The sequence below is a fragment of the Rhipicephalus microplus genome, chromosome X, assembly GCF_043290135.1.
Source record: "Rhipicephalus microplus isolate Deutch F79 chromosome X, USDA_Rmic, whole genome shotgun sequence".
NCBI classification, from domain to species: Eukaryota; Metazoa; Arthropoda; class Arachnida; order Ixodida; family Ixodidae; genus Rhipicephalus; species Rhipicephalus microplus.
In genome coordinates this window covers 219,601,767-219,627,699 of record NC_134710.1, presented here as the reverse complement: position 1 = coordinate 219,627,699, position 25,933 = coordinate 219,601,767, and the positions used below count along the sequence as shown (strand labels likewise).

The 25,933-nt window shown below is 40.8% G+C and overlaps 2 protein-coding genes across 5 annotated transcripts in view; one reads left to right on the top strand and one right to left on the bottom strand.

Moving 5' to 3' along the window:
* Positions 1-968, bottom strand: part of LOC119187725 (sulfhydryl oxidase 1) — a 142,767-nt gene extending 141,799 nt beyond the window's left edge. The window contains exon 1 of one of the 2 annotated variants that reach the window (XM_075878670.1): positions 559-968. In XM_075878670.1, coding sequence (XP_075734785.1) covers positions 559-808 — 250 coding nt within the window. In that variant the 5' untranslated portion in view covers positions 809-968. The remainder of the gene's footprint in view (positions 1-558) is intronic. The other variant, XM_037435804.2, reaches the window with a different exon arrangement.
* Positions 1-25,933, top strand: part of eEFSec (eukaryotic translation elongation factor, selenocysteine-specific) — a 52,393-nt gene that overhangs the window by 5,673 nt on the left and 20,787 nt on the right. Inside the window, exons 1-7 of one of the 3 annotated variants that reach the window (XM_075878673.1) lie at positions 1,226-1,603; positions 3,553-3,722; positions 4,565-4,654; positions 6,778-6,963; positions 16,594-16,677; positions 18,486-18,679; positions 22,237-22,510. In XM_075878673.1, the coding sequence (XP_075734788.1) occupies positions 1,333-1,603; positions 3,553-3,722; positions 4,565-4,654; positions 6,778-6,963; positions 16,594-16,677; positions 18,486-18,679; positions 22,237-22,510 (1,269 nt within the window). In that variant the 5' untranslated portion in view covers positions 1,226-1,332. Of the gene's footprint in view, positions 1-1,225; positions 1,604-3,552; positions 3,723-4,564; positions 4,655-6,777; positions 6,964-16,593; positions 16,678-18,485; positions 18,680-22,236; positions 22,511-25,933 lie in introns of those variants that run through there. The other 2 variants (XM_037435807.2, XM_075878674.1) reach the window with 2 other exon arrangements.

The following is a 25,933-nucleotide window of genomic DNA, read 5'->3' as shown; positions in this document are numbered from 1 at the left end:
GAAAACACTAGCAAATTAATTAACGTTGAAAAAGTGCAAACTTAAGTTGGCTGCCATAGCACGGCTCAAAGTTTAAAAGCCCATTCAATGAACGCTAGAACACACAGCGCCTTATTGGCCTTTTCCTTGTGCTTCGTAGTAGCGTTGATCATCTGAATTGTGAGCTGGAACAATTGAATGCCAGAACAATCTTATCATAATTACAGAACTTATTAATTTTCAAATGTCTAAAACACAATTTTGTGAACCAAATTTATTTGTGTACCATTTTAGGTTGATGTAAGTAGAATGACAGAAACCCCAAGTGTAGCGTAGGCGCCAAAGACCACGCAATCATATTTTTTAACAGAAACGCAAATCCCGCGACCCGATATTGCATATAGCATTGCGTGCAGTACAAGCGTAGATGTAGCATCTTGTATTCCGAAACCTTCAGAAAGAACGCTGCAATCGGATAGCCCAAATCTGAGAATCAGAGAAGCGCACGAGCATCCGGTTTCAAGTGTAGCGCACTAGACATGCGCCACGCGCATTCATAAACTTGATAGAAGTACCTACCTGCAATGTCGTAGGCAAATGCCCTAAATATCGGGGAGAATTTGATGCAGTGGCCACACCAGTGATTGTAGAATTGTACAAGCCAAGCATTCTCCTTTCTGAGGATTACCTTATCGAAGTTCGTTGTGTTGAGGACCTGAAGCGGCATGGAATTATCGTACAAACTAACAGATGCAAGCGCGGAACTAACTCTGCCCAAAAGCAGCATTCCGGCTACCAGCACAAATGATAACTTAATACGACCACTCATTCCCAGGCGCCGCGACTTCACTAAACGCGCCAACAGCGTAAACTAATACTTCAAAATGTCCAAACTGCCGCGCTCAGGTGCTCCCATCAGCAAAAGGCAGCTAGCCCGAGAAGAAAGTCCATACGCTCACGCATTCAACATCGCAGAAGGCGCAGAGAGAAGGAAAGGGCGAAAGCAAAGGCGAAAGATAAAGCGAAATTGAAAGGTGAGAGCTGGTGAGAGCACGCTGCGATCTCTGCTTTCATTTACACGTCACGAAAACACTCATCAAATGATACCTCAATTTTGGTCAACATTATATGCAAACTAAAGAAATGTTTCAAAAACAACATTTCCTGTTGCTCCCGCTTACTAAAGATTCAAAAAATTTTGAACAAGGAAGGTCGCAGCTGAGATGTAGCCATAGGTAGCCAAAATATAGCCGAAAAGTTCGCAGTTTCGATTCACAAAAATGTGGTAGTGACGGTGTTTGCTGAAGTGCTTGACTATTCTTGCGATCGCGGGGCTCGTTTTTATTGCGTGCTATGGTGTTGGACACTTTCAACCTGAACGTTGGAGTGCTCGGCCATGTGGACAGCGGGAAGACGTCCCTGGCAAGATCCTTGAGCACGACGGCAAGCACGGCATGCTTCGACAAAAACCCGCAGAGTCAATCGCGCGGCATTACGCTCGACCTCGGTTTTTCGTCTTTTCAAGTGGAAGCCCCCGAGCACTTACAGAGTCATTGCCTGCATCTCCACTTCACCCTCGTCGACTGTCCTGGCCACGCTTCGCTCATACGTACAATTATCGGCGGTAAATTATTCTCGTTCGTTGGTAAAACCGCACGTAACGATACGTTTGGAGCACAGTCCTCAACGTCGAGGCTGAATCGCAGATAGTCAATTTACATGTACTAAACTGTACGGGCTACTGCTAAATATTCGAAATTTTTTACGAATGAAATTGTTAAAAAACAGTAAAGAACACATTAGCAAAACAAAGTAGCACAAGGGCTTTACTTTCTAAAAGACATATAAAATATGATCAATAAAAGCGTCTTAAAAAATGCTGGGAAGCATATTTCGTTACCTTCAGAACACTGAGCATTACACAAGCTGTTCAGCACTTCACTATCAAAATGCCCAATTTTCCATGCAAAGTATTGGGCCACATTGCCAAAGATTTTCGTCCAATGCTAAATTTTGATTAGATAGTCTGCTCCTGTTTTCTTTTTTTTTAATGCCGTTTCTGCCAGTGTGCAATAATGTAACTAATGCTGTGCTTGACAGTAAACTCCGAAAGGCCTGGGTACTGCGATATTGATATGTTCCACTTCCCACTGCCATACTTAAGCAAGGCATGTAGCTTTTGCAATGGTGCACTTGCAATGACTGTGGACAGAATGTCGCAGTCCTGCCCTGTACCTTGTTGTTCCTTTTCATTTAGTGCACAGAAAGTCAGCTGCAGACCATACGTTACCCTCTCACTCGATGTGATCCAAAACATAGGAAAACAATTGCATACAGACATCTGCATGCCTACTTTTGGTATGCTGATGTTTTTCATGTATAGCACTGAATAGATGCACCATGATGTCATGAGTATGACAGTTGGGCATGTTGGTAATGCATAACTGATCACGTAGAGCAAAAAAGTTTTTAATGCAGGACAAAAGAAGGGACAATGGCAAGTGCTCGTATTCGTCCATTCTCTTGTCCTTTGTCAAAAATTTTTTGTGCTCTGGGATCATATGTGATGACATGATTTGCAAAAACCTGTGTCATATGAAGCCACATTAAGTGCTTAATACAGCTATACATTTCTACCCCTGCGAACAGTCAATACTGGTGGAAGTATTTTAAAAGTATCTCAAGTGAATGCACATTTTATGACTTGCTAACAGGAAGTATTTAATTTATGGTACAAAAGATTGCCTGGGAAAGTATTCTTGAAATACCAGAGTGTTCGCAGAAGTATTTAAGATACACAGTATAATATTTCAGATATGTGCAAGTTTTCTTTTACCAAAAGGACAAGCCACTTTGTTATGATGCACTCCTTTGTACTGAATCCAGAATCATCCATAAAATTCAGTATTGTGATTGATTAGTTGGACCCTTTTATTGAAGGGATTCAAAAAGTGTTAGGACCACAGTGTGAGGAGGAGGGGGAAAGCATTCACTTCTCACTAGATTAGCATTTCTCTGTCATGTGCATCAATCGGGCTGTAATATTTAACAAATTGTTTGTTGCTTGGATGCTTTCCAGGACTTCTTCAAGCATTCAAAGGGTGTAGACCTTCATTTGGTACAAGAGAATGAGAAGTCTGGGACGTATCAACTTATGTACATTCTTACTTTCATGTGATTTAGTCGCTTCAGGGGGTCCTCAACTGGTTCACTATTTTTTGAAAGGCAATGAAGATGTTATCACCATTATTGCTCAAGTGCAGTGTCAAAGCATTAAAAATAATAACTTTTTAGCAACAAGACTTCATCAATGTTTTAAATAGAATGAATATTAATACTATTTAGGTATGGTAAATTCATAACTGCAATGAGCTTTTTAGAGATGAACTGCTATCAAGTATATAATGTTCTTGCTCATTATGAGATTTTTTTAGGACAGTAACAGTGTGTGCCTTTTTGAAGCATCAATTAATTTGTAAGTGGGGCTAGATTCGTCTACTTTGAGCCAGTCACTCGAATTAGCTCTCTTGCAGCCAGCCACTTGAACAGTGTATGTTTTCCATCTGCTTCTAGGAGCCCAAATCATTGACTTGATGATGTTGGTGATAGATGTGACCAAGGGTATTCAAACACAAACAGCTGAGTGCCTTGTCTTGGGTGAAATAACCTGTGACCACATGCTCTTGGTTCTCAACAAGATTGACCTGCTTCCAGAAGCTGATAGAGACAAGCAAATTGACAAGGTTGTACTTCCTTTCTCACATCCTTCTTCTTTGACAAGAACTTTGTTGTTTGTCTCAGATACGTGCCACCACATACTACCTCTTGATAAACATTAGGAGCAAGTTGGTTGTATAGGTCTGTTCTTGTACCCTAACCTGCCACGGTGGTCTAGTGGTTATTGTGCTCGACTGCTTACCCAGCCATGCAATACTTTTGTAATCAAAAGTACTGATCCTTATATCATTCACATCTCCTAACTCCACAAGTTTTTTGTAGCATCTGAGCCCTTTGTAATCATGCTAGTTACAATCATGCAATTGTGTTTAATAGAGTATACAACAGAGGCATAACCAAGGGGTGGCACAGTGGGCACGTGCCCCCCCCCCCCCCCCCCCCTTTCCCGAAATTTTTTTTGCCATGGCATAAAGAGCGAAAAATGGCCATTTTTAGGGGGGCTCCCTCCTGAAATCAAGAATCAAGGTGGTCCCCCCCCCCCCCCCCTGAAAAAAATTTCTGGCTACATGCTTGTTACACAATTCATTACTATGCAATCTGTATTCACAGCAACAAAAATAAAAATATGCATGTAAAACAGCAACAAAGAATCAGTACAAATCAGGTACTATTCAGTGCATTGAAACACCAGAATAAAATGAGAGGACGTAACCCATGTCATCTCTTCTGGTAATAGGGAGAAAAGTGGCCAGGGACCAGGAAAAAGAAAGGTGATTAAAATAGAACCAGAATGTCAGTGTATTTTCTAGCCCTGGGTAATTTTATTCACTTTAGCTTTAATACAAACTAATAGTAAATTAGTTGGTAATCATGTCAGCTGATTTGCACCCTTTTTTTATTTTGTCAGATGACAAAAAGATTAAAAAAGACTCTGGAGAAGACCAAATTTGCCGATGCAGCTATTGTACCTGTGGCCGCTAATCCTGGTGGAGCTGAAGTAAGCAATCTACTGTGCATTACACTTTGATCTGTTTGTATGAATGTGTGCTTACGAAGGTGACATAGAACTAAAAGCATGTTGTATTACTGTAGATATAATATGAAAATGATGGCATTTAAAGTTATTGTTGGCACAAGCATAAAGTAACCTTAAAGGCACAGCTTTTGTGGCAACACACAAAGTTGTACAAAACAGTATCTTGTATAGTTCTGCATCATGTATAGTAAAAGCAAGAAAGTCAAAGGCAGCTGTCGATACAGCCAGATCTCAACACAATAAGCAATGATAAAGTAAACTATCAGACCAAATTAAATATTTGGCTAGCCATGCCTTATGATAATCGACATTGTACTTTTACAATGGAATGCGGGGTCTGGCATAGCAGGAGTAATAGTAAAGCTAACTCTGATATGGCCTAAACAAAATAAGTTATGAGTTTGTGTTATTATGCTTTATGTTAATGGGCATTCTACTAACTAAGCAGAGCAGAAAATGTGGATTCTGGCACACTTTGGACACTAGCAGGGCCAATGAGAAAAGTAGCACGTATACTCACACTCATCACATGCCTATGTACACATGCATGCTGGCTGCTGCACACATGCAGCTTGCTAAAATGCAAACACCTGGCAAGGTAAAGTGCCACATAGAAAAATATAAAATGTGGCACATGAAAAAAATATGAAATATGAAATGTGAAAATTATGAAATATGAAAAGTATGTAATGTCAAGTCTGAATTGGTAGGAAGGTCAGTGCACTGAATTAGGGCCTCCTCTATTTTTTCAATGCCAGCCAAATGCGCTCAATCCGGCCATTCTCCAAGCTCTCCTCTAGTCCTTTCCTGCTCTTGCTCATCCCCTTGCCTGTGCATGTGTTTTACAGTCATGGGAGAGAGAACCCATTATGTGGTGCCTCATGACGAAAATCATATGAAGTAACTTTTTGTTCAGTTGTGTATAGATCCATAGAGTGGCATCTTGCATTCTTCGTGTTCACAGTATTGGCGGTCATACTAGCTCTGTAAAAGATGAGGTATTTTGCGATAGCATGTCACCATTTGTGGCACTATGCGAGAAACCAATGGGGAAGCGTCACTGAAATGCTGCTGCAAGCGCTGACTTTAAGAGTGCTGTGAGGTGACGGTAGCATCGCTTCGAGCGACAAAGAAGGAGGACTAAAGAACAAATCTGACAGATTTATGGCATTGGAGAGGGAAACGCAGCTAATGCATCTCAGTGGGAAAGCACTCAGGTGCACATGACACACTGCATCACGACCATGGCACTGCATCACGACCACTTCCTGAACTAAAGCAGACCGAGGGCTCCCTTTGAGGAGCTCATGCTTGCACTGGCATTGAAAGAAATAAAGGAGGCGTTGACTGAACATTATTTAGTAGAGCAGGGAAATCATTGCACGACCACATATATAGATGCAATGAATCCAAATGGCAAAGGTGCTCTTATATAAAGTATATTGCGACTTGTTAGAAGACAGTGCAGTGCACAAACAAGTGCTGTTCAGCAAAAGTTCAATTGATAAAGTGCTAGTTTTCACACATGCATAGCTTGGTAAAATTAACAAAATCAACAATTTTATATTTTTCTCTTATAGCTTACTCGGACTGGGACTCACCAAAAATATTCTCAGCTGAATTCACCTGAACTGAAGCTCACCAGAATAATATTGAGCTTGGCTTGCTCATACTCAAACTTGTAGGTCGTTCCAAGTCTGACTGAGCCTAATTAAGTTGTCTTATGAGTGTGCCTGCGAACTTACGTATCTATGTATCTACTATGTTCCTTCACAAGGTTTCTCTGTAAACATGGTTAAGTATCTCTTGCTATGCAGTGGGATATGTTATGTGAATACAATATCACAACAGACAGCGTAACACAAAGGCCCACATAGAAGGACAATTCAGTGCAGCTCAGAGTGGTGTTTGTAAAATATTCTAATGTTTGTTCCTTAAAATTGGTTTCTACACTTGCTAGTCTGTGTATTATGGCACTATGGTTGGCATGCATGCGTAGAAACTACTACACTGCATGCTTATAATTGCTGATAATTTTCTGCATGGCTTGTGCATCTTCATTTGTGTAATTGAAAATTGTGCAGACTGTTGAACCAGCATCTGCACTGGGGTTGACTGGATTAGTGGAAGCCCTATGTCATGCTGCCAGATTGCCTGAACGACAGGACAAGGGGCCCCTTGTTTTGTCTGTGGATCACTGCTTCTTAGTGAAGGGTCAGGGCACAGTACTCACAGGCACCATTCTACAGGGCTCAGTTAACATCAATGATGTAAGTGTTTAGTCACTCATATGTCTCTTTGTCACTGATCAAAAATGTGTATGCTCAAAAAGCAGTTTCAAAAAATAGCTTCTGCAGGGTATTTTGCTTACTGTGGTTCTGCATCTTTAAATAGAAGTCCACTGTCATTTTACATATTTCATAAAGATGCTGTGTTTTTTGCTTGCTGTAAAGAGAATAGTATATACACAAATAAAAATTTTCTTCCCCGCCGCGGTGGTCTAGTGGCTAAGGTACTCGGCTGCTGACCCGCAGGGCGCGGGTTCGAATCCCGGCTGCGGCGGCTGCATTTCCGATGGAGGCGGAAATGTTGTAGGCCCGTGTGCTCAGATTTGGGTGCACGTTAAAGAACCCCAGGTGGTCTAAATTTCCGGAGCCCTCCACTACGGCGTGTCTCATAATCATATATAGTGGTTTTGGGACGTTAAACCCCACATATCAATCAATCAATCTTTCTTTTTTTTTGCCATTGTTTTATTTTAAGGTACTGGGCCATATGTCGCTCTGCTGAAATGACAGGAAAACACAAGCAAATGAACTCAAAGGCACGTTTTTAATATTGTGCCTTTGCCATGTAAAAAATGCACTTTGTCAGTTTTTTCATATGCCTTGTTAATACTGAGGTGCTTAATTTCTAAGTTGTAGCTTACCTGATGCTCTCTTAAAACATAAATTTATATTTAGGTACACGATACAGAACCTCAGAAGGTTGAAATTTTCATAGCCCTCCACTACAATGCTTCTCATAAAAACTAAGGCCAACGCATATAATAATTTTTTTCAGTCAGTGTTCACCGTGGATGATAATATCATTCCCGCGATTAAAACAAAACAATACACGGAAATCGATAAACTGGACATTACGGACGCAGGGATTTTCAACCTTTTGCTTAAACTTGACCCCAAGAAAGGTAGCGGTCCCGACGATATACCAAATACATTCCTCAAAAGATATGCAGAGTGGTGCAGTAGATACCTAGGCCTAATTTTCCGGAAATCACTCAGTACTTCACAGCTACCTCAAGAATGGAAAATAGCCAAGATAAAACCAATCCACAAAGGAGGAGACGCAGATTCACCTTCAAATTTCAGGCCCATTTCTCTAACTAGTACATCATGTAAACTTCTCGAACACATAATCTTAAAGCACATGACAGTATTCCTAGAGCGCATTAATTTTTTTTCCCCCAACCAACATGGTTTTCGCAGTGGCTTATCCACAGTTACTCAGCTCACAGAACTAGTACACAACCTCGCTGCTACAATTAATAACCGTGGTCAAACTGACATGATTTTACTTGACTTATCTAAGGCTTTCGACTGTGTGTGTCATAGCAAATTAATCGCCAAAGTTGAAGATGTTTTTGGTATAGGAGAACTTTCTGGCTGGGTAAAATGCTTCTTAAATAACCGCTCGCAATTTGTAATTTACGAACATACGTTATCTAACACAGTCGCAGTTACATCCGGAGTCCCACAAGGGTCTGTCCTCGGACCATTGCTCTTCTTGCTCTATATTAACGATATCGCAGCTAACATCAAATGCAATATAAAGCTATTCGCAGATGACTGTGTCATTTACAAAGAAATTAGTCATTACAGTGATCATAATGAGCTGAATGATTCTCTAGCTGATATAGCTAATTGGTGCTCTAGTTGGCAGATGACACTCAACGTACAAAAGTCTGCGATCATGACTGTGACCAGGAAAGCACTACCATCCACCTTCACATACGTAATTAATAGCACCCCCCTTAATAGGGTTGATGAACATAAATATCTAGGCGTCACAATAACATCGGATCTCAAGTGGGACAAGCATATAAGTAAAATAATCTCAAAGGCGCTACGGAAGCTATTTTTCTTAAAAAGAAGCCTAGCACACGCAACAACGGCAACGAAGCTGCTAGCCTACACATCATTTGTAAGGCCTGTTCTAGAATACGCTAACACAGTCTGGTTTCCGCATACAGTGACTAACATAAAAAAACTTGAATCAATACAAAGAAAAGCGGTGAGGTTCATTCATAATAAATATAAACGCACAGACTCGCCCACGCATCTTTTAATGAAATCCGGTTTGCAAAAGCTATCCACAAGAGCGAAACACGCTCGCCTAAAATTCTTATTTCAGTTACTGAAAAATAACTATCGAATAGATATTTCTAAGTATATTTCGTTTTCCCAGGCTCGACCTACACGTAATAAGCATGCGCACACATTGACAGAATATGCATGTAAAAATGACACGTTTAAGTATTCTTTTTTTCCGCTCGCAATATCAGAATGGAATCAACTTGACGCTACTATCACCAACATCGAATCACTATCGGAATTTATGGCACAAATAGAAAAAAATGTGTTTGCGTAAGAGGACCTATGTATGCAAAGTCACCAACATAGATTTCTTCATTTCATCTTCTAGAAACTTTCCCATTTACGTCAACTTATTGCTCAATGCCAGAAATGTAATCTTATTTACCCTAGTCTTATTCCAGCCCCCACCGACACCTGTACTATTATTATTTTCTTTGGTCACTTTTTGCGAAGCCTCATGTTCCTTCTTTTTGCTTTTTTGTCATTTCCCTTGAACCTAGCATGTGTTAGGCGTTTTTGTGTAAATTCCACTGAGTATGCTGTTCCTTAACCAGCATTTTGTTTGCCTTACTGTATGCTGTATATATCGTGCTTCTTGTTTTTTTTTTTTTTTTTTTTTTTTTTTTTTTTTGTAACCCACATATGCTGTAATTACGCTACAAATGTTAGTGTATGTTTTAACTCACTTGTTTTGCTTTGATTTTTTTTTTTTTTTTCCCTCTATTTTTATTGCCTGTACTGAAAATCATTGTACTGCCCAACTGCCACGCTCTCGAATGAGAGTAGCAGTATTGAAAATAAATAAATAAATAAATAAATAAAAATAATCATATCATGGTTTTGAAATGTAAAGCCCCAATAATTTTTATTCATTATTGTAGATACACAATTGTACATTAAATGTTCTAGTAAATAAATCTAAGGAATGTTCTAGTACTCCACATCTTTCTGTCTACATTTTATTCTTGCATGATACTATAGTCGGGTCTAAGCTAAGAAAGCAATGTCAGTTTTGCCCACAGCTATCACTGTCCCACACCCAGAAAATTCAATGAAAACTCCTTCAAATCGCACTTACTCAATTTCATGGTGTAAAGAACTCCTCAGGCATTTCAATTCCTGACTTTCTCATACAGACATGCATTTGTCACTGATTTCAGTTCAGAAACTTGAACGTTCTCCTATATCTCTTCAGCAATTCTGACAGTTGCTCATCCACACATAATGTTTTAATCAATAATGACAAACCTTTAAGAGTTATTATGCGTGACATTTACATAATCCAAAAAAAGTACTTGCAAGGAGAAGCCAGCTAGCATGACTGTCTTTCACAGATGATTGGCAGGTGCACCATGGTTGTGTGGGCTGTGCCTAAATTTTTTTCTTCAGTTGTCAACGAACGTACATGCTGTTACTTCAAATTTTTGGTGCTTGTATGGACATATCATGAGCCAAATCACAGAAATTTTGGCATTTCACCACTTCAGGGCACAAAATAGAAAGGCTAGTCAGAGAGAAACGACAAGATGCTTAACCCATATATGCCCAGTATTTTACATCTAGGACGCTGAAACTTTTCAGTGTAACTCAAATGTTTTTTTTTTCTGTAAAAAAAGGTAGCGCCACATAAAGTGTTTATGATGCCTTGTCCTCGTCACATATAAGTCTAGGTGATCGCTGGGCAACAACAAATAGCCACGTACTTGCAGTCACAAAATGGCTATTTCACCTGCCTGTGGCTGAGTGCCATACCGCAAAAAAAGATATATGTAATTAAAGTCAGGGCGTTCTCAATGCTGCTGATATTTTTGCCAATTGTTTGTCAGTTATTGGGTGTGCAGTAACTTCCGTATGATAGTGATAGGCGCAAAAGTTTTTTGTTCGCAGGCTGTCAAACATTGGTGTCCTATATATAGGACGGCTCCAAAACTATTGTTTGAAATTTTTTTTTTAATAAAAGCCCTATTTTGTTTTCTGGGGTCGTAGAAGCGATCATTTTAGGGAAATAAGTTAGTTTTGTCAATTTTTCCAAGTTTGGGCATATATGGGTTAACCGACATATTATTCACGTTGTACACAGGTGTCACACTTAGGGAGCTCTGATACACCTCTCATGGAAGATGCAGAAAGATTGATATTAAAGGGCACCTCATGAATGCTTTTCATTAAAACATTTTTATGTAACCTGTATAAACAAAGCTTCTTAGCAGTCAAGTTCTGCTAGTGCCACACCTTTGTGGCTTTCTCCTTCTTGTTGTCATCGCCACAGCACCTGGAGCTGTACTACAGCTGTAACTTTGTAGCATGAAAACAAAGGACAAAGATGAAGGGAAATGTTAAAGATTAGCTGTCTCTCATTTTTCTTCTGTCTCGTCCTTTGTTCTTGTGCCAGGGAGTTACAGCATGGAATGCTAGCTCTCCCTAACAGTTACTACCTTCCTATATATGAATAAACAAATAGGTCAAAATGATTGATTCAGATCGTATAAATGGACAATGCTGAGTCATAAAAAGAAGTCAAAGAAACAGAGATGGCAAATTTAATGTAAAAAATAATTGCATAAATGGCTATGGAGATCTAAAAATATGCCGAAAAATAATTCAGAATGGACAAATCACAAAAGGCAGCAATGGCTTGCTATTTTAGGTCTATGTTGGCTGCTTGAGAATGAAAGCCTACTCGAATAACTCTTTGTGTATATTTCTGTGGGTATATATTTTGCGAGTTTCTTCAGTGATCAATAGTTAGCACCAGGCTTGTGTTCCTGGTGCTTTTTTGTGTTACAATCTTTTTCGGCCACTGTTAGAAACTTCTGATGCAAAAGTTCAGAAATGACTCGGCATATCGTAAATAATTGTCAGGATATTCATGCAGTATTACGCATTATGAATACTATCACTTTCCAGAAGCGCCGGTATCCAAAGCAGGTCGATGCATTAACTGGTCAGCACTGGAGATAAGTAAGAGGCATTTAGTGTAAGGGTAGAAACAAGCAAGAAAAAAATTATTAATACCAGTGTTGTTAGGGTTGGCAAAAGGCTAAACGATAATACATGCACAGTACTTACAGATATAAACCCAAAAATTTTGGGCTGAGCAATATGTGGAGTACTTTTGTTTCCACCATCAACATTTATCATCATTGAACTTGAACACTTAGATCAGAGCTAATATTACCTTCTGCAGCTACATTTGCAGCGACATGACGTAGTGATCATGAATTTCTCATAGCAGCTGTCATACTAAAAACAAAAAAACTGTGTCACATTTCAGTCTATTAGTACAGTACATTGATAACATCTTATTGGCTGAATCAGGCTAAGTGGCTATGTATTGTCACAGCTTGGTTTCAAAATAAATGTCGATATAGACAATAATTCCATTCATTTTCATCAATAATCATTGCCATTAATGTGTCAATTTCGTTTGGCAGATGCACTGCTTAGTCCGGCTGTTTAATGAAGATTAGCAAATAGCCATTGCTCCTAGAAAGAACCATAGAAATACCTGTGATAAGTGGTGGGAATTCCAGCAAGTTGAAGGAAAGTGCTGCCAGTATTTAGGGCAACACTTTGCACCCCTTGCTTAGGTGTCGTCAACAGTGATGTCTAATGGCTAGGCAGGTTTATTTATCGTGTTTAAAAACTGTTGCTTGGTCTCAAGACAGTGTCTATTATGCTGCATGAACATTGATGTACCTTATAAAAATGTACTCTTTCTCTTCTGTTTTGCATCTTTCACAATATCATTCGGGTGTCTACTATGAAAGGCTCCTGCTTTTGTGTTGACAAAGTTGCAAGTCAGGGTTTATTAACAAAGCTTTATTTACCTGTCTGTTGCATACTACAGTAAAACCTCAGTATATCAAGCTCGGTTATTTCGAAATCCCACTTAACTCAAAATATTTCCGCTGTTCCATACTTTGCAATGTATACTTGAGGGGATAGCTTGAAGCGGCAGTCAGCACCATCAGCTCGGTTAATTTGAAAACTTTGGGTGCCATGTGCTCATTCCCGATCCCGATTTTGCCGCAAATCCGCGGAAACGGTGGCTCTTAAAAGTCACAAGGCAATGCAACGTAGCAATACTAATGACTGGCTGCTTAAAAGGGCCTTCCAACACTATTCAACCACCCATGTCTTATTCGTGGGTTGTGTAGACTGAAGTACAGACAGACTAATGCAGCGAAAAATGGTAGTGATAACGGCACGCAGTCTTAAGTTATTTGACTATGAAAATTCAAAATACAAGAAAAAAACGCCGACCCTCAACTCACTTTTCGCGGGATCACATGACCACATTTCACTCGCCCATGACGTCGGAAGACTGCCCCAATGAAATAAGCTGGAAGCGTGTACATAGGGGAAGCTCGCACCCAATTGTTGCTTGTTTTTTTCTTTTCAAAGTATTTTTGACCTTGTGTCTGATGCCTGGCTTGTCAGAACGTGAACGGGAACTGCTGTGTCGAAGCAAGGTATTTTCGGCTGTTTTTTAAACACTCCAAGTCACTCTCTTCTCTTACTCTGAGAAAGGAACTTCTGGAACGACCAGGACAGCGAAGTACAGTTGACCCTTCGTGCGTTATTCGGTGAGCCGCTTGACGAACAACAATGGTGCACTGCACCCCTTCAACTGCGGACTTACGGAAAGAGACAGCTCGCAAGCTCTGAAAAGCAAGAAAAGGGAAGCAAGAGAGACAGGTCTTTCATATGGACATCTGACCTGCGCAAGCAAAAAATCCAGTGGCGAAATGGCAGCCAGCGGCTCTGTCGTGTTTTGTAGTCGCAGTGATCTTTCTTGTTGTGGCCGCATCTATTCAGGGCTCGACGAAAAAGCACAGAGACGAGAGAGAGAGAGAGAGAGATAAAGATGCAAGTAAAGGCAGGGAGGTTAACCAGACGCACATCCGGTTTGCTACCCTGCACTGGGGAAGGGATAAAGGGGAGAAAAGAGGTTGCAGAGAGATGAGAAGGTACACACAATCACGAGCACACTCAGGGAGCACACACAGTCTACAGGCAGTCGCTCAGGTTTGTTGACTTTAGGTAAAGTAGCAGTGCTTTAGTTGCTTTCTGCGCAACTGAGGCAGATGCCCATGGTCCTAGTATCTTCTGCACACAAAATGGTCCGGGGTCAAGTTGATTCAAAACCATCCGGAGCTGGCATCGCTGTGTGTCGTAGCAAGCGCAGCTGCACAGGGCGTGTTCGGTGGTTTCTTCAGCTCCGCAGTAGTCGCATGTAGGAGTGTCTGCCATACCAATGCGAAAGGAGTACACCTTTGTAAATGCAACACCCAACCAAAGGCGGCATAACAGTGTCGCATCGGAGCGGGAAAGTTGTGATGGTAGCTTTAGCTTGAGCGAAGGATCCAGTTCATAAAATTGACACCTTTGGAAGCTGGTAGACGACCAGAACGTGCGTGTGAGATCTCGAGCCAGCAGGTAAAGTTGTCTTGCTGCATCATTCCTTGATAGAGGAATCGGGACTACACGGGTTCCTTCATGGGCTGAGCGGGCTGCATCATCGGCTAATTGATTTCCGGTAATACCGGTATGTCCAGGCAGCCATTGATATATAATATCATGCCCTCGTGCTAGAGCTTCATGATGGCAATGTCTTATTTCTTGTACCAATTGGTCATGACTCCTCCTACGCATGGCAGACTGCAAACTCTGAAGCGCTGCCTTCGAATCACAGAATATGACCCATTTTCCTGGGCGTTCTTGAATGACATATTGTAAAGCAGCCCTTATAGCAGCAAGCTCTGATGCCGTAGATGTAGTCATATGCGACAACTTAAACTTGATTGTCATTGCTGCAGCCGGAATTACAGCGGCACCTGATGAGCTGCTGGACGAGACGGACCCATCCGTGCATATCTGCGTTCGGTCTAAGTACAACTCATGTAATAACAGCAGTGTTGCTTGCTTCACTTGGCCACTTCTACCACTTGGCCCTTCTACCCTCCGGAAGACCACGTGCTACGTTTTCAGACGTCATAGCCAAGCACCTAAACAGCATTCCATCAGGATATACGCCAGCTGCGAGAATGGCATGTCCTTTGTGGTGCCTCGACCAGCCGCAAGTACGTCTAGAAATTCCGGGAATCAAAAAGAAAAGCAATCACTCCAGAGTAGCATTGAAGCACAGAGACGAAAAATAAAACAGATTAGTAACCTCAGTTTTGATCCTACACCACGATCGCTTGTAACGTTACATTTATCCAATCATATGGTGGCAACCTTCCGGCGTCATTTCTGCTCACAATGTTCTGATGTGTGCCACTACATGGTGATGCGGTCGGCAGCGATGTAGTGAACTTATTGTGTGATTAAAATACTAAATTATATGATATCTGCGCTTATACCAATGTTAAAACTACCTCCAGCTATCAGTCTACGCAAACCACAAATACAAAACAGGTGCTTCAATAGTGTTGGAGGGCCCCTTTAAGCACACCAACCGCGCTACTTCCAACATGAAAAAATTACAGCGAAGCTTCAGAGGTTTTTATTGGTAAACCGTCCATCTGTCTGTCCATCCATCCATTCATCTGTCCGTCCGTCCTTCCGCACCTGTTGAGTGAGTCATAGACCTAGAAGGTCACGTACAAAGATAAATGCATGTTCAGACCCACGTCTTAATGAGCTTCGCCCTTAAAAGAAAAAGGAGAAAAAAACAAAAAACGGTCTCTCGTGATTAACCAAAATGTGTGCCTGAGGAAAACAAGACATGCTTCACTGCAACACAAAGGTGACGCGCGGGCAGCATATCGCATGCTTCTCGCAATGTCAGTGCGTCATGATTTACCCATTCTTTATGGGAATATAAAGAAATTAGTAAAGGACCATTTAGCAGGATTCTCTATGTATGCGAACCTCCGATTGCCAGTTGCTCCAGCAATTTGTGCACATGCACTGATGGTGAAGTACTTGCTTGCAATGCCTACTTTGAAAACCTCAATTCGGAAGCTTCTATGATCATGTTTTCCAGCCATAACACATCAAATTGCACCACACTGGCCCTTATTAAATTATTTATTTTACCAGAAATAATGGGCAAATGGTTTCATTATCACGTGCTGACTCAGCGAGGAGCAGGCGATATGCTGCCCGCTTGTCACTTCTGTGTTGCAGTGAAGATGTCTTGTTTTCTCCAGGTGCACATTTCAATTAATCACGACTGCTGCTGCTTTTTTTTTTTTTTTTTTTTGTCCCAGTAAGAGCAGTGAGGCCCACGGTTCCCTGTGTTTGGGGCGAAACAGGACCAGGTATCGCTGGAAAACTTAGCCCTTTAAGCCGCAAACCTGCCGGCACAGCAAACGTCCAGCCTTGAATAATTCGAATATATCTTAGTTCCTTGAATCCCATTTTTCGTATGTTCTGTTGATTCAAAAGCCCACTTAATTTAAAGATTTCTCATGGCCCCAGTGACTTAGAAATAATGAGGTTTTACTGTACATTGCCGATTCACTGCATTATTATTGTATAATTGATGCACAACATGTCCTTCTTAAATTACAGGTAGTTGAGATTCCATCCTTGAAAGTGACCAAGAAGGTCAAAAGCATCCAAATGTTTCGCAAGCCAGTGAACAGGGCCATACAGGTGAGGAATAAAAGTATATCGCACACCACCATTGCTTTATGTAATCTTCAAAAAATTGTCTTATGAAAACTAATTTTGAATTAACTGATGTCAGCTTGATGGAAATCAACTACACATACTAATTTGAGTGACTGTAAACTTCATGAAATCTTATGTAATCAAGTAGTAAGTTTCATACTAAAAAATTCAGCATACTATACACTGCATTCACTTTACATGTATATAAGCATAATGAAAAATGTTGACTTGAGGATTGGCACTCACCATGGCATCTTGTGAATCACTGTTGAACGAAAACGTGATCCTTTGTCATAAAGATCAGATGCTCACAAAATGGATGCATGGCCTAACTTGTAGTAAGCTGTTGTATACCTGCACTCATGCACAGGTTGCACTTGGCGTTTCCATGTGGCATGCAAAAGCAATATAAAAACTCGCTTCACTTCCCTAAGCATTTATAAGCTTCAAATCTTGGTGTCATTGTTACATTTATCATCACTCGCTGATGTTTTGTCAATGCAATAAAAAATAGTTATCTTGTTAGTTCCGTTTGAAGCAAAAGCCCTGACAGAGCTGTGTAGCTAGCCGGAACGATACTAGGGTTGGAAGTGTTAGAAATCTATGCAGTGTTAATGATAGGTGAGAATCGACCCTCATTGAGTTACATGTTGATCCAGTGGCTGAGGCAGCGGGTCCACAACAAAGGTGGTTTCGAGGCAGTTGATAGTAGAGACAGTGTCCTGGTCTGACATCTAAAGCCACTCTGAAAGGCTTATTGGCATGATGATTGGCGTGGTATGGTCAGTATGGACCATTGTGAGGGTATTTCTGTGGCTTCTGTACTGAGTCTATGGCTTGGGAAGACGATGATAACACCAAACCACATTAACAATGACTATAATATATTGCTAAACAGACGGCAGTAGCTGACAGTCCAGTTGACTTGACGCCTTGGCAAACCTCAATACCCAAAAGCAGCTGGCACTGGCTGCTGATGACTTAACTCTTGAACCCGCCTCGTTTTTGGAGCAGTAGCTTGTTCCAAGCGAGCAGGCATTTTCTTTTTCTTCATCAGCCCCACACACTCATACAAGTGCTGCAGCACTGCTCCACAAGAGCACTGGATTTGCCCATCAAAAAAAAAAAAGCCTTACTCATCAGTTTGATGAACCTTACTCATCAAACTTACGAAATTGCTTCAATAGTAAGTCACGTTAAGGGTAGCATAACATTATATGAAATTCTGTGTCATGATTAAAATGAAATTTGGAAAGTGCTGAACTGAAAGAAACTGTTTTACATTTGTTGTTTCCAGGTGTCATTAAGCTGCTTGACATTGCCAATACCCCAGACTGAACTTGTGTGGCTGAATTTGCTCGTGTGAAAAGGCAGCTATGCTTATTGTTGTCCCTTTACCAGCAGTGGTAGGAACGGCAGCAACACCACTAGAATTGAGGAAATAATTTTTTTGATTGTTGCTTCGATAAGATTCACTTGTCACATTTTGCATAAAAATGCATGGCATTGGAGCCACTCTCCTGAGACACTGTCTTCTGACTTCAGAATCTATATGTGGAGTTTGGTGTTACTAACACTTTATGAATTGGCTTTCAACTGCAGAATATATGTGTGGAGTCTAGTGATACCAAAATTTTATAACTTTATTAATAGTATTATTATTGCATATTTTCTCCGATATCATAGTTTGTACACTTTCCATTGTACATATGTGATTCTTGTGTAAGCTCACCTATCAGCCGCATTATCTTCAAAATGAAGTGCAATGTTTGAGGCTTGTTCATGTCCAGGGTGATCGAGTAGGTGTGTGTGTGGGCCAGTTGGAGGCCTCACTGCTTGAGCGTGGTCTGGTGTGCAGCCCTGGCCACTTGGGGGCACAACTCTTCCTGCTGGCACGGGTGGAGCCTGTGGTCCACTTCAAGGGCCCTTGTCCATCTGGAACCCGTTTCCACATGTCAGCTTTGCATGCTACTCTCATGGCAAGGTAGTAAATTATATTTCTCGAGCACATCTATGCTAAGTGTGTATGGTTGAAAACTGCAGGAACTATGCAGTAAAAGCTTCCATTATTACATTTGTTCTGCTAGATCTGTAACATTTATGGATGGCCTGACTGATTCACTCTCATGGTAGTTCAAAACTCAACACAAACAAGGACTACGGTGTTTCAATCCACTAGGTCCTCTGCCAAAGTCCTTGTTTTGCACTGAACCTATATCCCAAAAGTCTCAAATTCATTTCAGCCAATGGGCCGCAGTCATGCACTCTATACCCCCAAGGGCCATACAGGAAAAAAAAAAAAGAAAAGTAAGGGGGGTGAGGGATAGTTTGTTAAAATCAACAGCAAACGTTACCATTTGCAAAAAAAAGGAATTCTCATATCTTACATACTGGTCATTCTTGAAGAAAGATGTGGCACCTGGAGTTCAACAACATTTCAATTACTATTACCAAAATGACTATGATCTGAACACCGATTTGGAAAAAATATAGTTTTTGTTTGCCAGCTGTGGGGGAGGTCGAAAATTTATCTCGTAATTCACGCCTATTATCAATAAATATTGAAATTGTGTATCTACAACAGGGTTTTGAATGCATGTGAGTAGATGTGAGTATAAGCTCAGCTAAGCCTGACTGCATTGCTGAAGCTGAGTAAATAGGACAGTAGGTCGGCAAGGAAAAGTGGACCTCACTTAGACCCACTCAAGAAATATGTCTAGCACTTTGAACTCACTCGGACACAGACTCACCAAAATTTTTCTGAGCCAGACTCACTTGAACTCAAACTCACTAAAATATTACTCATTTAGACTAAAAATCACAGCTCGATCTTATTCTGAGGGAGTACGAGTGACTCGACTCACGAGTGAGCTTGCCGACCTATGAACCAGGGTGTCTCAAAACCACTAAAAGTAACGAATTTTTCCGTTCTTCAAACTATCCCAGTCCTCAAACTTGCTCTCTACTATAAAGCAATTTTTCTTGACCAAGCTTTGATTCCTTACTTTGGCAAAGATAAATGGAACTTGAGTTGATTGATAATTATCTACCTCGGTGAAGATGAATTCCCTTAAAGGCTAGACTTGGAGGCCTTGTGTATAGTTGAGTAAACCTGGTTATTTTTCTTTGTTCTTGTAACTTATGGGCACAGGGTGGGGCAAAATTTGAAGATCACTTTTTTTTCTTTTTCGTGACTCAAAACCAGTTTTTTCGAAAAAAAAAAATACCGAGGGAAAACGTACCCTTAGACTAGCCTCCTCATGCTTATAGTCTATTTTTTTTTAAACTTCTTGTACAAAAGCCACAATTGTACTCTAGTGTCAGCTGTATATCAGAAACGGCCAGGCAACTTCTAAGGCAGTTTGAAGATTCTGTGTGCCTTTATATTCACACTTCATCTTTAAGGCGCATCGCTTCAAACACTTTCATCTCCTAGCTTCATTACACCTTGTGTTTGTCACGCTTGTCAACAAGTTTAGGTGCTCAGGATAAAAAAGCCCCTCAAAAAGTCTAAATTTTGCAGCAATCCATACAGTTCCATTGTAAATGTGAAGAAATTCCTGTGACGTGCTTAGGCGCTGAACACTGAACCAGCAAACTTTTTATCGTTGACCCTCTCGGCCTTTTCAGCATCCTTCAAGGCAAATCATGTGCATGGTGACAATAGGTATGCTATGATGGGCATGACTATTATTTGTGATGCGATTAGACTGAATAGCACATGTAAACTGCCCGATGCTAGTGTCAAGTTAATTGGAATTGCATCACAGAGTCTTTGTTTAGGTTCGGATTTCTAAGGATTGTGACATTGGATATCGTTCTTGCATTTAATGGTGGTAGTATCACCCGAGCCGAAATTCTGAAATAGCATGGAGGCCTGGGGCCAAACTACAACCCATGTGCTGGAAAATATTGACCACACTTGAGGATAGATTGCAGAAAGAGTTGAATGACTGCTCACGAAAGAACCAAAGCAAGCATTAGGAGAGGCTCCAAAGTGAAAAATTAGGTTTGACAATAATTACCAAGCTTGTAGTTACTAAATAAAATAGTTGAATGGTGTTTGTGACAAAGTGTGCTCGCTATTCAGCCGTTTTCTAACTGTAAGCTCGATTATCTCAAAGCCATGTTTTTTATTACTTAGATACCTTTGGCATGCACTCTCATTAGATACAGAATCTGCAGAAAACGAAATTAATGTACAACAACCTCGGAAAAGAGCAGCGCTTCGAGATAGGTAATAGTGCACTTCAAGTTGTAGAAGACTATGTCTACTTAGGGCAGGGAATAACCACGGAGCCGAACCACGAGATTGAAGTAACTAGAAGAATAAAAATGGGGTGGAGCACATTTGGCAAGCACTCTCAAATTATGACAGGTAGATTGCCACTATCCCTCAAGAGGAAGGTATATAACAGCTGTATCTTGCCGGTACTTGGCTACGGAGCAGAAACCTGGAGACTTACAAAGAGGGTTCAGCTTAAATTCAAGACGACGCAGCGAGCAATGGAAAGGAAAATGGTAGGTGTAACCTTAAGAGACAAGAAGAGAGCAGAGTGGATTAGGGAACAAACGGTGGTTAAGGATATCATAGTTGAAATCAAGAAGAGAAAATGGACATGGGCCGGGCATGTAGTGCATAGACAGGATAACCGCTGGTCATTAAGGGTAACTAACTGGATTCCCAGAGAAGGCAAGAGGGTTAGGGGGAGACAGAAGGTTAGGTGGGCAGATGAGATTAACAAGTTTGTGGGTATGAATCGGCAGCAGCAAGCACATGACCGGGTTAACTGGCGGAACATGGGAGAGGCCTTTGTCCTGCAGTGGATGTAGTCAGGCTGATGATGATGATGAGATACCATTACCTCCTATGAATTCCAAGATAGGCAGGTGATTATTCTTTCTTGCATTCTGCGTAAATACAGCTACTGAAGCAGAATAGAAATTATGCAGTTGACAGTTTTTGTGTTACAATTGTCATAGATGCCAATAACCTCAAAATTTAAGTTGCAATAGTAAAAAATTCACAAGAATTCTCATATTTGTCAAGTTTCAATAAATCCACTTCAGTCAAAAGAGCAGAGATTTTAAAAGAAAATTATTTATATGTTATGTGAATATGTATTCAAGTCTCTGAGAAAATGGTACTTCAAAATGACCAAAAATGCATGGAACGTATAAGGCCTACCCGGTGCTCTTGACTGTTGCACAGTTCAGTTAAGGATGCAAGAGAAAAATGGCATATATTTTAGTACTGCAAGTATTATTCACATTGGCCTACATTCTACTAACACCTTTGTGCATCTTGTTTGCAAGCTCTATGTGGTGATATAAAGAATTGCCTTTATTTTGTAAGCAATGTGCAAATCAATAGTGTGCAAGCTAGAAAGTTGCAGCTTCAAACTCATGTTTATACCATTCATATTTACACTGTATCTCTTAGATGTAAACTTCTCTCAATTCTTACAGAATTTGTAAACATAGCAGCTACTCGTGCCAACTCTAGGCCTAACATAGGTGGGCCTTATGGGGCCATCGCAGGGCATCTTTCTTGAGTTGTCCTGAGGGGGCAGCCCTTGAAGAAATTGGGCTGCGTTGGGACCCTGAGATGCTCAGTGGTCAGGCTGCTGAAGGTCAAGAGCAGTGGGCCCTGTTGGAGCTCGACCAGCAAGCTCTTCTTGCACCTGATATGCTGCTGATAGGCTCTCGTTTGGACATGGACCCTCAGGGGAAAGCATGCCGCTTGGCTTTCCATGGCCGCATTCAACGCTGCTATGCAGATCGGTCAGCACTCACGGGCCTTCCAGTCTTCAAGGTAGATATTGGAAATGGGGAAAGCGTGGCATTTGTACCACTAGGTTTAAGTAATATCCCCACAATCTGCATGATCTTACTCTTGTTCTTGCACAAAAAAGTATTGTTTCAATATACTGGTTCAAGGTGTATACAGTTGACTCAGTATTAATAGCAGAACAGTAATATTCTACTTAACTGTTTGTAGGTGGTGCTTGCATATGCATGCTATGTGTTCATGTGTAGGAAGGCTGCAGTGTTTTACATCACAAAAGTTGTGCCACTTTATTTTCTGTTTAGAGGTAATTAAAGATTCTAGCTTTCGTGCAACTGTTTGGCATTAGTCAACCTACTCTCTATCATATTTCAGCTGTTTGTTGTGGTATTAACACAGGCTCTAACTCGCGAACACAGCAACAGTCATACTGCATTTACTTCGCAGAATGTGAAATTATTATTGCGCAGGTTGACGACACGCATCACAGAAAAATGAAGTAGTGACAATTTTTGCCAATATCACTTATGTTCTGTGCCATTTATAAATCTGGGCTTGTGATCTTGACCTAGGGTCTGTGGCTGTAATTTCACAACAGAAATGATGCAAATTTCTGATTGCCCCTAAGATGACATGAAAAGTCTTGTGGATGTCCTGAAATTCTCCACATATCCCACTTCTAAATGAGCATGTCTAGTTGATATCTCTCCAGTGCCGTGATTATCAAGATCTTGACACTGCATAATCAAAATCATGAGTTGGATGTGGAATCAACATGCGGGATAATTTCTGCATGTTAGCATCAATAGGCAGCCTGTCGTATGGCTGTGTGTCTGCTTCAAGGATAGGAATTTTCTGTAAACTTAATCTCATTATTAGAGGCTGGATTTTTAGGCTCCAAAGAAGTGTATTTTAGGCACCAAAGACAGGCAGGTAAAACACGGTTTTAGGCTCTCAAAGCCATAATTATAGGCACAATAAATTTCTACAAAAATAGAAATAACCCAAAACAACGACGTCGGGGACTTGTAGCTATGGCAAGAAGCAAAAAAAAAAAAAAAATGATACTGTTTAAGATAGCAAAAAGGTATCAACGATTGAACATAGGCATGCATTTCCTGCGCGATTCGCAGTATGTGGTCTTTTGTTTTATTGTCTAGCATTGTGCGTCAAGTGTCCACCATTCAATCGACACTTTCCTAGGTCTATTTTGTTTCATTGTGGCTGGAAAGAGCAGTGCAGGAGCAAATAACCAGGCCACTGATACCCCAAAAGAGAGGGATGCTAGGTCTAATTGCATAGGACCAATTTCTCTCCTATCGGTGAACACCTTGAAGGACTCCTCACTAGGTTGGGCATTTAGAGCTGACAAGCGTAATGGTACACTGGGCACTCCGGATTATTCCTGTTTATATTTGCAAAATTACCTGTCGTGGAAAAACGCTCAGTTTCTAAGAATGCCACTTGCCCTTCTCGCGGGCGTGCGCCCCAAGATCTCGAGAATGACTTACAGCAAAGAATGGTCCTGTTTTTACGTCACTCCTTTACGTTGACATTGGTGGGCTGATGTCGCATACCATAAGCTCTTCATCAGATCTTCGTTAAATGCTAGCTATATCTAGAAAAAGACAAAAAAATGTCCCGCTTCCTGATTATATCCTGCATTTTAAGCGGTACCTCATTAAGAGTGTTCCACGTGACATTACTCTACTTGGCATGTACAATTTGTGTGTTCTGTTGTGTAGCATGAATGAAGAGTACTTTGGCTTGGACTAGCTGCTTCATATCATTTTGAAAGGGAAGCGCAAAGACAAAGGAAAAAGAAAGACAGCGCTCTTTGTCTCTATGTCTTTCTTTTTCCTGTGTCTTTGCACTGCCCTTTGAAAATCAGTATAATGAATGAAAGCTGAGAAAAATAATAAAAAATGCAAACGGAGTCTCAGCTTGTTATTAACTTTATTTTTGTTTTGAATAGCCTCGAGATGCTATTCACTAATCGGCACTCGTTTCATGTCCGCTTAGGTGGACCAGTTTCTATGGGGTGCTCCGCTGCTGACCCTAATGCCGCGCATTCGATTGTGGTCTCGGCGGTCACATCTAAATTGAGGTGAAAAAGTAGATGCCCGTGTACTGCACGATGTCGGTGCACATTAAAGAATACTAGATGATCAAAATTGATGCCACTACGGCATCCCACATATTCATGTCGTGTTTTTTTTACGTAAAACCACGATACTACCACTGCAACTGCTACTATATGCTGCTACTACTACTACTACTACTACTACTACTACTACTACTACTACTACTACTACTACTACTACTACTACCACCACCACCACTACTACTACTACTACTACTACTACTACTACTACTACTACTACTACTACTACCACCACTACTAGTACTACTACTACCCCATTTTGCTTGCATTCGTTCTGGTGCGTCTTCTCTGAACGCAGTTTCAGTGGAGTGACGGGGTGTATCGCAGTCACAATGCATGATCCTTGCCAGCCTCTCATAAAATACATGCACTGACTGATTCATCCCATAGAAACGGGTAATTTTACAACAGAAAAGGCCGAAACGACAGAACATCGGTGGCATACGCGCACAAGTAGGCTGGGGCACGTCGTGCGCATGTGACCTTGCTTATGCATGTTGTTCTCGTTGCGTATGCGTCATGTGATTCTCCAGCCCTGATAACGAAAAGAACAGGGAAGGATTGAGGCTCGTGATGGCTACACGCGAAGAGAGGCTATGGATTCAGGCTTGCTTTTTCGCATCATGCTTTGGTGGCTCGTAGCGAACCAATTTGAAAAATCACCGTGGTAGAATGCTTTTCATTAGGCACGCAAGAACTTCTTGTGTCTAACTACAACTTATTATGTCACCTAAAGAGGGACGCTTTAAAAAGTACATTTCGAACAAAACAAAAGCCACGTGCACATCACACTTTTTACCCGAAGGCACTGCAGCAGATGGGTTACAATGTCAAAGAAAACATGCCTTCATTGGCACAACACACTTTGTTCTAATTATAAGCCATTTCATTCTGTCATTAAACTACCAAACAACAAATTAATAGAAATATTATATCTGATACGACATTCTAAAATCTTAATAACCATTGCACAAAAAAAACTTTTTAGGTAAATCTATTTTCGAATGCGAGTTTTATTATGAAATGCTTGACATAGGAGCTTTAACCGAAGTTTAATTCAATGTGATGGTGGTAATTCCCATCCTAGTTCATTTTTCATATTGCTACGGCTATCATTTTCAAGTAATGGCTTAGGGCAAACCTTGAAGTTCTGTTCTGTGTATTTTTTCATGTTTCTTTAAAGACATATGACAAGGTATCTCATACGGAACAAGCGTATTGAAGCAGGCGGAGAATGTATGCTAAATACACCATTGATTGTAAACATGCCGGCGCCTGTCTCAGGC